An 11280-nucleotide genomic window follows, 5' to 3' on the forward strand; every position below is an offset into this window, starting at 1 on the left:
TCTACTTATATGTGGACTTTTTCAATAACTATACAGTATTCCAGGTTTTGTATCTGGATTCAACCAACCATATATTGAAAATAGCATTTTCAATCTGAGTTTGGGAATTGGCAGATGCAGAGGGCCAACTGTATGCATTGGGTCTTGGCCATCCATGGATTTTGATATCCACGGAGGATCCTGGAACCAATCCCTCTTGTATATTGGGTGACGTCTATAGTTAAATTTTTGGGGAGTCAAGGGTCAACTGTATACTCACATGTAAACACATGTATATTCACATAAATGTGTGTCATTTTTTTTTTTTACAAGAATCCTATATACTTTTTATGTTACCCATAACTCATTTGGTGATAGAACAAGGCATACATCAGTGTATAGATTTCTATCTTTGTTTTTAATGACCCCATAGTAGTTTTCTGAGGTGTAATGATTTATTTATTCAAATGCCTATTGTTATTTTTATTTTTTGAAGTATACACAATACTGATTTGAGTGTTCTTATATTTGGGTTCTTACCTGATTAGTATTTTAAGATAAGTGAAAATGATATGCAACTTTTCATTTTGGTGTCCTAATTATTAGTGAGAGTGATTTATTTTCATGTTTATTGACAATTTGCATCTCTGATTTAGTGCCTAGCCTGTTTGTGCCATTTTTCTTTTCTTTCAACAGTTTTTGTTCGTTTGTTGCCAGTTGAATGGTCTACATTTTCAGTTAGCTTTAGCAGTTTCTGCCTTTGGTCTTGCAGCTCATCATTGACAAATAAGGGCAGCCTGTGCAGTGCGTGGGTCAGGAGGGTTAGGACGAATGAAGAGGGAAAGAGCGAGAGAAGCAGTGGAAGAGCAGTAGAACTGAGAATGTTGCTTTGATTTCTTCTCTGCTTTCCCTTCTCCCAACCAGACTCTGGCGAGTCACTCCCCCATTACAGTAGTGCTTCTCTGGGCCTCAGGCTGAATTCAGTCCAGGTGTTCTCGGTTTGGCCTGCACTGTGTGCTCTTCTTTAATTTTGAATTGGCTATCAACCTTTAAGTTTGGGGAGATTTCACAGAAAATTGTAACTTTTTTGGGAGGAAAAGGAGATCTGAAAATACTGGCCCCAAATCCCAAATGAGCCCCCAAACAGCTGGGGTGGAGAACAGCTGTTCACACTGACTTGGACAAGGCACAAATATTTCAATTTTATCACCGAGGCTACCACTCCCTATTGTGTTCCCCACCTAAGCTGGTTGGCAGATGCCATCTTTCATCTTTTGTTAATGCTTGGCTCTCTTGCTTGAAAGAGGGCTGATCCTTTTGGTTTGAGGGGCTCACCCCATGTTGTGCTGATCCTTCTAGCTAACGATTATGATGACTGTTTCAGAGACAAAATTCAAACAGAGTAGGGAGATATATAGGTATCTTCTTTCTCTTTGCACTCTTGGAAACAATATTGTAAAACTGATGAAGAAAGATATTTTTTTCCTTTTGCTTTTTTTCCCCCTTTTGCATTTTGATCCTACAATAAAAGTCTGTAGTTACCCTTTTTAGCACTAGATGGCACTCCTGCATTAGCTAAGTGAAACTGGCTGAGCCAATAAATCTGAGTTGCTAATAGGAATTCATATGTGAAGCAGTGGAACGTGAGATTTTTTGTTTGTTTGTTTTTTAGGTTCTATTGAATGTATAGACTGGTAAAGGTTATATTTATGTTTTAACTTTTATACCATTTTTAAAAACTGTATAAATTCTTCTGGTTATCTGTTGCCACATTATAAACCACCTTCAAACAGCAACTGTCATTAATTTTGGTCATGAATCCTCACTGGTCAGGCCATGTCTGTGTGTATCATCTCTGTTCCATGTATGTTAGGGGACTGCTCACCTGGACTAGAGCATTCACTTGAGATGACTCGCACACATGGGTGGCAGTGGTGCTGTCACCTAGGAGCTCGGGCATAACTGGGCTGTTGGCCTTGGACCTTCTCTATCTGGACCTCTATATAAGCTGGGCCTTCCTTTGAGCGTGTTGGCTGCTTCCAAGGCAAATTACCCAAGTGACAGGATGTGGAAAGTAGTTGCTGAGGGCTTGGGACAGTGTCACTTCTTCAGTCACAGAGCCCACCTGGCTCAAGGGGAGGGGATGTGGATTCCACTTCTTGAAGGGAGAGGAGTCAAAGAATATGTGGCTATCTTTAACTTGCCATAATAATTGATGTTCATAATGGAAAAACTGAAAAATGAATAAAATATAAAGAAGAAAATGGACTGCTGTATTCTTGCTTATAGCATTGCCTAGCATGTAGTGAAATAATGTTGCTTAAATATTTGTTTTTTTTCTCCCTTTCTCCACTTTATACATTATTTTCAAAATTGGAATTATAATATATATAGAATTATGTCCTGCATTTTTAAAATGTCACATGTTCTTGATATTTTTCCATTATTGTAGTTAATGCAAGGTAAAAAATACAGGTAGGTATATTACTTCCATTTTATCTCTGAGAAAGAGACCCAAAAAAGTTGTGACTTTTTTATGAGTATGGGCTCTGGAGGGAGATTGTCAGGGTCTGATTGTATCAACCCCAGCTGTGAAATCTTGAGTAAGTGACTTCTCCTTGAGTTCACTTTCCTTGTCTGTGAGGTGAGGACAATAATAGGTCTGTGCTTATGTGATAATTGGGTGTGTAGAACAGTTAACACAGTGCCAAACAGAGTAATCTTTAATCAGTGTTTGCCATCATTATATATTGTGGTTAATAGCACTAAAAATAATAACATTTGTATTCTGTAGGTCATAGGATTTGTTTTGAAGTTCAGAATTAAGTTTTTGTTTTCTAACTTTAAGTTGAGCTCTTCATCTCTAGTGCATCTACTATAATGTCTTACTGCTTTATAAAGACTTGTTCCTTTGCCTTACAGAGAATGGTGGCATGAAGCTCAAAAAAATAAGAAGATAAGACCTAATCCTTATGACACCAAAGTGAAAAAAAAGTTACGGAAGTTGCAACTCACACCTGGCTTTCCTAACCCAGCTGTTGCAGATGCTTACCTCAAACCTGTGGTGGATGACTCCAAGGGATCATTTCTGTGGGGGAAACCTGATCTTGAGAAAATTAGAGAATATCCTTTTACTTAAAACATAAAGGAACATTGAGCCAAATTTGTGCTTTGGTTTAAAACTTATGGAACATGAACTTGGATTTCTAAATATTTCATTTTTCTAAGACACTTTTTTCTTTTTTTATGGTAAAATACATATAAAATTTGTATTCTTACTCATTTTAGGTGTACAGTTCAGTGGTATTAAAACATTCACATTGTTGTACAACCATCAGAGCCATCCATCTCAACTCTTTTCATCTTTTACTACTGAAATTCTATACCCATTAAACAGTAATTCCCCACTCCCTCAGGCCTGTCCCTAACCATTGCCATTCTACATTCTGCCTATGATTTTGACTATTTCAAGTACCGCATATATAAGTGGAATCATACAGGACTTGTCTTTTGTGAATGGCTTTTTTCACTGAGCACAATGTCCTCAAGATTCACCCATATTGTAGCATGTATCAGAATTTCCTTTCTTTTGAAGGCTGAATAATATTCTGTTGTATGGATATACATACCACATTTGGACACTTGGGTAGTTTCCACATTTTAGCTATTGTGAAAATATCCTTAGTGTTAAAAGAGGATCTTTATTTGAAATAAGTAGTGATAGAATTCATAGATTTAACAACATACTTATGTTGAAAGAATGGAAAGAGAATTAGTTTTTTTATTTTTATTACTGATGTTCCTTTCTGCATATTTAAATAATTATTTGGTTAGATGTTTTAAAGTTTGCAATAGAATTAATCTAACTACAATTTTTTTTTCTTTCAAAGAAATAGGTGTATCTGCAACTTTTTTTTTTTAAAATATATTTTTATTGGTTTCAGAGAGGAAGGGAGAGGGAGAGAGAGAAATAGAAGCATCAACGATGAGAATCATTGATTGGCTGCCTCCTGCACGCCCCTTACTGGGGATCTAGCCCACAATCCAGGCATGCGTCTTGACCGAGAATGGAACCATGACCTCGTGGTCGGCGCTCAACCATTGAGCCACACAAGCTGGGCAGCAACTTGTTTTTATTCTATGTTCATGTTTTTTCATAGTCACGAGTGTTTGATGTTCTAAAATGAGAGTTGGTATGTTTTATCTTGGAGGAGATTGAAAAGAACGTAGTGCCAAATGATTATGGAGTAATTTGTTTTGTTACTCCTTTTCCTGTTTTTAATCTTATAAATATGAAAATCTTCAGAGATATGGAAAGTGGAATCAAGGATGGGCTTTTGGACCTTTTTATATATTACTTATTTAAGTGTCTTTAGAAATGTGTATAAGTCTTAACTGCCTGCATATTTTGTCAGCGGTATTTCGGCTGGAACAGGACAAAGACAGATGAGTCTCTGTTTCCGGTATTAAAACAACTGAATGCCCAACAGGTAATCATGGTGGCTCTTTTCCCAAGTTCAGGATAAAGAGTATTCTTTTATTTTAGGGCTGTAACAAACATTTTTTAAATGATTAAATGAGAACAGAAGAAAACAATAAAAGAAAAATTGGACTTTATCTTTATTTTCTAGTGTCACCATTAGGGCTGGTCTTCGTGCTTTCGATTCATTCTGACTTTAATGGATTGTACACTGAGGTGTTTATAATTAAATATTTTATCCTTTTAGAGCTATTTTTATTTTTAACAAGTCTAGTAAGTGTCCAGTTCAAAGCAAATCTGACCATTAATGTCTTAATGCTCTTTAATTCTGTGGAGGAATCATGAAAGGTAGAAGTTCAGTCATTATTATATATCAGCAGGAAAGATTTTTGAGGAGAAAAGAGGCCTTTGTATGGTCCTCAGTTCCCCTATGTAGGTAACTGCATCTTGTTTATACATGAGTATGTTCATACCCAGATAGAAACCTTCTCCAACCCCAGAGAAAACCCACAAAACATACATATAAGTAAACCATCTAGGTAGAAATGAGCCATATCCTGTAAGATATATGTTTAAGTTAAATCTTTTCCCATTAGGATCAGTTAATTTTGAAAAACAAAAAACAAACAAACATAAAACTTAGACATCATTTCCAAAAACCAATTGTTTGATTACTTTCTGTACAGGAAGCATTGTTCGCCAGCAGACAAAAAGGCTAGTTGGCTTAGTGACTGATTACTACGCCCTAATTTAAGATAACTTTTTTGGTAATGTTTTTCTCCTTTCATTGTAGAAGTTAATATAAGTTTATAGCTCCAAAATTAAAAAGTAAAGAATTAAAATTACTATATACATTTTCTAATAGAGATGTTAACATTTAGTTTTTTTAAAATTTCCTCTTTTTCCTACATATATTTATTATACATATATCTAAGCCCCCCACCTATTAATGTACTTTTTTTTCTATGTCTTGCATAATTTTTATAATTTTAAATGACCAGATTACATTTTATCAGAGATTTAACTTCATTGGTTCAGTTCACTTAGTGGACCTTTAATTGTCAGGTTTTTAGAATGTTGTGATGCACACATTAGGCATAACTTTCCCAAATGTAACTATTTTTAAAGAATGTCTTCCTAAAAGTGACATTCTGATCACGTTGACATTTTGATCATGCTGATCAAAAGGCATGAATATTTTATGCCTTTTAATATATAATACTGTGAATTTGCCTCCTAAAAGTTTTGTGTGATAATAATATTTTTAAAAGAAGGAAATAGCAGAATTTAGATCCTGTGAAATTTTGTTCCTGCATAAGAACACGATATATTTGGCTATTTGTAAAATATTTAACTTTCTTTGAGTGCCTCGGAAGGGATTTCTTATTTGACATGTGGACAGAGGAATTAGTTGATAGAGGTGATGCACATACTGCATTAAATATGATCTAGAAAGTAAAATTTACTGTTAGTAAATTTGGGAGAAAACTGGCTTTTGAGAGAGAATGAATTAATATTCTCTGAAGCGTCATTTAACACATTAAGCGCCCTGTCAGTCACCGGTGACTGACACTATACTTTCCATCCGGAAGACAAAACAGGCTGGGCGCTTAACGTGTTAATGCTAGTGATCAAGGTGAGACTCTCAGATATGCATTAGAAACTTTACTTATTTGTCTGATTTATTTTTATTTTATTTTATTTTTTAGACCCAGCTCCGAATTGATTCTTTCTTTAGAGTAGCTCAACAAGAGAAACAAGATGCTAAGGGTATTAAGAGCCAGAGACTTAACAGAGCTGTGACGTGTATGCTGAGAAAAGAAAGAGAAGAAGCAGTTTCTGTTGCCATGGAGAAAGAATTTGAGTTCCCTGATAAGGCAAAAGGTAAGGCCCAGAAGAGAAGCATAGCAAATAAATGGAAAGAGTCGTCAAGTCTGAAAAGAACGAGGCTTTCAGATGCTAAAGGAGAAAGTAAATGTGGTGGGTTTTTGGAGGAAGCCTACATCTCACAATCATCTGATGCATCCTCAAGTGAGGATGCAGAGTGTTTATCTTTAATGAACATGCAGCAGGGAAAAGCAGCTGGAGAGGCAAAAATCAGCTCTTCAGATTTGCAGAACTCAGTGAAACCTGATCCTGTAAGGGACGAAGGTGCCACTACAAGCAGCTCTAGTGAAGAGGACGGAGAGAAAACAAAACCAGTCATGGTGACTGCCAGATCTGTGTTTGGGAAGAAAAGGAGGAAACTGGGAAGCACAAGAAGGAGAAAGAAAAACCTAGTTTAAACGTGTACTAGTATTCTCTGTAATTGGATACAACTTACATTCATTGTGAGGGAATAATAAAATTAAATGTATCTGCACAGTCTTTGTATTTTAAAAATATGGATGCTTGCCCTAGCTGGTTTGGCTTAGTGGATAGAACATCCGCCTGGGGGTTGAAGGGTTTTTCCTGGGTTCAACTTCAGTCAAGGGCATATATCTTGGTTGCAGGCTCAACCCCTGGCCCCAGGTCGGGGTGTGTGTGGGAGGCAACCAATTGATGTGACAGCGAAGTTTCTCTCAGTCTCTTTCCCTTCTTTCAACTACCTCTAAAAATTAAAAATAAAAATAAAAATATGGATGCTTAACTTGACACATAATTATTTTTCAATGTGTTACATTTTTCTAGTGTTTTATTTTATTTTATTTTTTACCTCATTGAATATTTCCTTGTACTCACAGGCTTTGTTTATGTTTGTTATTGTACAATGCCTGATGCTTTCTGACAATATTAGAAAAAAGGAAGAAGGATTTATATTGCTCAATATTCACTCTTGATACACATCCCTCTGACTTTCCAACCTAGATGAGGAGAAAAATATCCTTATTTCTCATTGCACAGCAGTGGCAGTTACACTATGATCTACACAGTCTTGTCCCCCACTGCTTTCCATTTCCCTCAGGGTCCCCTTAAAAGAGTAGCAGGACGGAACCTCACTGCTGCAGCATACTTGAAGAGTATATCTTCTGTGATTAGGAGACGTTAATGGGGTGCATGATTCCACCTGTGAGCATTACCTGTATGGTAACCTCTGTACCGTGATGTTCTCCTTTTAAAGTTCTTCAGTTGTTCCAAGCTGACTTCTGTGTAAAGGTGGCCGGGGCGGGGGTGGGGGTTCAGGGCTGTAGTTGAACAGGGGTAGGTGGGTTAACTTTATGAGTGGCTTCTAGAGGTTGATTATTGTTAACAGAGTGGCCCAGCCAAGGTAAGTTTGTGATTCCTGTGCCTTTTCTGGCATTTTGGTATTTTCATCTTTCCTATTTCCTTCCTAAGTCTAAATAGTTGAAAATCTTCAACAATGGAAACTAAATTCAAATAAATACCTTTCAACAATCTTTGAATGACCCCTGGATGCTTTTTATAGGCTCTCACTTATATTTACTTTGCAGCCCACTCCCCAAATATTTGGACCACAGTTGCTGTTTTTCTTTGCTCACTATTTATTCCTTTCTCATTTGAAATGTGTCTTCTGCTTCTGTCAGTCTTCTCTAGCAGCCTTCTTGTAAAGTCAACAGTAACTTCCATACAAATAAACTTGTCTCAGTGCTTCTTTTCTCAAGGTATTTGAAGCAGAACAGTTTTGGGGGTGAGGGGCAAATTAACTATGTTTTTCTCATTTCTCAAAACTACTTATAATTGGGAGTTTTCCACATATGTGTTTGTAGGTAGGATAATAGTCATTCTGCTAAAGAAATTAATTTTGTTGCCTTTGATTAATAACTTACATTTGTTTTGCCCTGTAATAGCTGGCATGAAGGCTAAGCTGCTGTAACAGAGATGTTCATAGACAGTGGCCTGAACAGCTGGAACATTATCTCTTACTCAGTGGTCTGGCCCATCTGAACTGGTTATGCAGTTGTGTACCATGAGTCATTCAGGTCTCAGGTTCAGCCATTACCTAGTCTTACTTGAGTGGTCACCTGGGTCACACTACATCTGCATTTCTACCTGCTGGAAGAGGAAAGAACCAAAGTCCAGGGCAAGCAGAATATCTTATATTAAAGGTGACTAGAAAAATCACTTTTATTCCCATTCAATTGATCAGAATTGAGCATCACAGTCAGAATCTACTCGGAATACTAAAAATGTCATGTACCCAGGAAGAGGGGGAAAAGCGATATTCAGGACTATTAGTAGCTTATGCCATAGGTACAGTATTTCTAGGACAGTTTGATATATCCTTTTTTCCTCAAAACTTGTGACCAAAATATATCCTTTTATAAGGGAAGCACCTATTTATTTTTTTAATATGTTTTGATTTTAGAGAGGAAGGGAGAAGGAAGAGAGAAACATCGATGAGAATCATTGATCGGCTGCCTCCTGCACACCCCTCACTAGGGATTGAGCCCACAATCTGGAAATGTGCCCTGACTGGGAATTGAACCGTGACCTGGTTCATAGGTCGATGCTCAACCACTGAGCCATGCCAGGAGGGTGGAAGAATCTCGTAGAGATGTTAACCAGCTTTACCAAATTCACCCATCTGGTATGAAAACATTGTAGCCTGAACCAAAATCTAATTTGAAATTCAAGGTGCTGTTTTACTTATAAAATACTCAAACATCAGCAAAGCAGATTTATCATTATTCAAAGCAAGTTGGTATACCTATAACTTACTTAGGATGATTACCGTTGTATACAGTTTTTTCAAAATTTTAGCTCATTAATATTTTAATTAGCTTTCTCTGCATTTGCATCTATTGAGCATTATATTTCTTTTATTTTCAGTTCTATTTGGCTCATTTTTTATAGATTCCAGTTCTCTGGTGTAATTCTTGTCATCAATTTTTGAACATTTTAATCACCGTTACGTTGAAGTCTTTATCAAACAACTACAGTATCTGGGTTACCTCTGGGTTTCTATTGTCTCTTTCTTGGTATGGCTAATTTTGTCTGAATGCTGGACATTGTTTATTAAAACTTGTAGATTGCCTAAATCTTCCTCTAGAGAGGATTCCAGAAGGCATTCTGGCAGGCAGCAGAGGGTAAGATCACCTCATTCGAATATGAACTGAGTGAATTCAAGTCTGGTTTGCAGTCTTTGTAAGACTACATCTTCTAGTCCACACCCCTCCCCCGACCCCCAATTTCCTAAAAAGTAAGTTTTGAGGGGTACCAACTAACAGCCAGGTGTTTCTCTTCTTTTGAGCTTTGCTTTGCTTTTACCCACTTTATGCCTAGAAAATTAGCCTCTTGCTTTAAACATCTTGCTGAGCAAAATGTCTTGAGTGTCATGTCAGGCTTTCTTCTCTGACCCTTTCTGGGGTCTTGGATTCTCAATTCTTGGCTGCCTTGCCAGCTTCAAACACTATTCTTTGTCTTCCCAGTTTTGTGTGATTGCCTTAAACTCTTCTGGCATCCTTCCTTGTCCTCTCCTTGACTTCTCAGCCTCTTTGCACCAATAATCAGCAAAAATACGGAATTCTTATCTGTCTTAGCAGCTCTCTGATGCCTTCTTGTGTGTGTGTTGTGTTTGAGAGAGAGAGGGAGAGTTTAAAATCTACCTTTCTAATTCTCAATATAAGCAGAGCAATAAGCTACATAAAGCTGGAGGCAGAAGTCTCTATGTCTTTTTTAAACAGTGCAATATAATTAAGATAATCATTGTCATCATGTCAATTTAGATCACAGATTTTCAACTGGTGTGCTGCAAGAATTTTTAAAACATTGATACCTGACCTCTCTCTTCTTAGATTGTAAAAAAAAAAAAAGAAAAAGACATTAGGCAACACAATAACCATCCTGTGTGAATGAATTAAAATTATACCTATTTTGCCCAGCTGGTGTGGGTCAGTGGTTGAGTGTCGACCTATGAACCAGGAGGTCATGGTTTGATTCCCGGTCAGGGCATATGCCCAGATTGGGGGCTAGATCCTCAGTAGGGGCCATGCAAGAGGCAGCCAATCAATGATTCTCATCATTGATGTTTCTATCTCTCCCTCTCTGAAATCAATAAAAAAAAGATATTAATTATACCTATGTTTTGTCAGATCAGCAAAAAATATATATATTTTTTGGTGTGCCGCAGAATTTTCGTAATTTATGTGTGTGCCATGAGATGAAAATGGTTGAAAAGCACCACTTTAGATGATTGTTTTAAGAATTCTGCCTCTTAGGAAATCCATCAGTGAGGTTTCATAATCTTTAAAATAGATCCTTGAAAAAGACAGGTGATTTTTATTCACCAAATGAGTCTTTATTCTGGTTTTGAAAAGAGCCATAAAGAGAGAATGCCTTCTGCCTAGAATTAACTGCCTATAAATAAGTTTAAATTGTTTAGGAATTTGCAGTTTCCAGAATGTTTTTCACCTATCACACTCATCCAACAAATATATATTGTGTGCCATTTATAATCCTGTCTTATAGATGAGGAAGCTAAGAAAACACTACATAAGTGCCTAAAAATCATAAGCTGATTATTGACAGGAATAACTAAAATTGGGCTCCCAGACCACTAGTCCTGTCCTATATATTAACTTGACCTCAATTCAACTTTGTATACATTATGGTATGTAAAGTATTTCTTAGCACCTGCATTCACACACTCCTGAGTTTATTGAACTTTACAACATTGGTTTTGTTACCCATAACAACTTACTACTAAGGATATTTTCATTAAGAATAGAACTGCCTTATGATGAAATAAATCGGATGGAAGAGGACAAAAATGTATGATTTCACTCATGGAATATAAAACAAAAAGTAACAAATGAACTAACAAACTCATAGAGACAACAGAATGGTGATTACCAGAGAAGAAAGGGGGTTGGGTGGGCAGA

At 36.7% G+C, this 11280-nt stretch overlaps 1 protein-coding gene across 1 annotated transcript in view; it reads left to right on the forward strand.

The window, feature by feature from the left end:
- The window catches only part of ERCC5 (ERCC excision repair 5, endonuclease), a 29591-nt gene extending 22765 nt beyond the window's left edge, over positions 1–6826 (forward strand). The window contains exons 13-15 of the mRNA XM_008144021.3: positions 2902–3102; positions 4385–4469; positions 6169–6826. Of these exons, the coding sequence (XP_008142243.2) occupies positions 2902–3102; positions 4385–4469; positions 6169–6744 (862 nt within the window). The 3' untranslated portion in view covers positions 6745–6826. The remainder of the gene's footprint in view (positions 1–2901; positions 3103–4384; positions 4470–6168) is intronic.
- The last annotated feature ends 4454 nt before the right edge of the window (positions 6827–11280 follow it).

This window comes from Eptesicus fuscus, chromosome 8 (assembly GCF_027574615.1).
Source record: "Eptesicus fuscus isolate TK198812 chromosome 8, DD_ASM_mEF_20220401, whole genome shotgun sequence".
Taxonomy (NCBI): domain Eukaryota; kingdom Metazoa; phylum Chordata; class Mammalia; order Chiroptera; family Vespertilionidae; genus Eptesicus; species Eptesicus fuscus.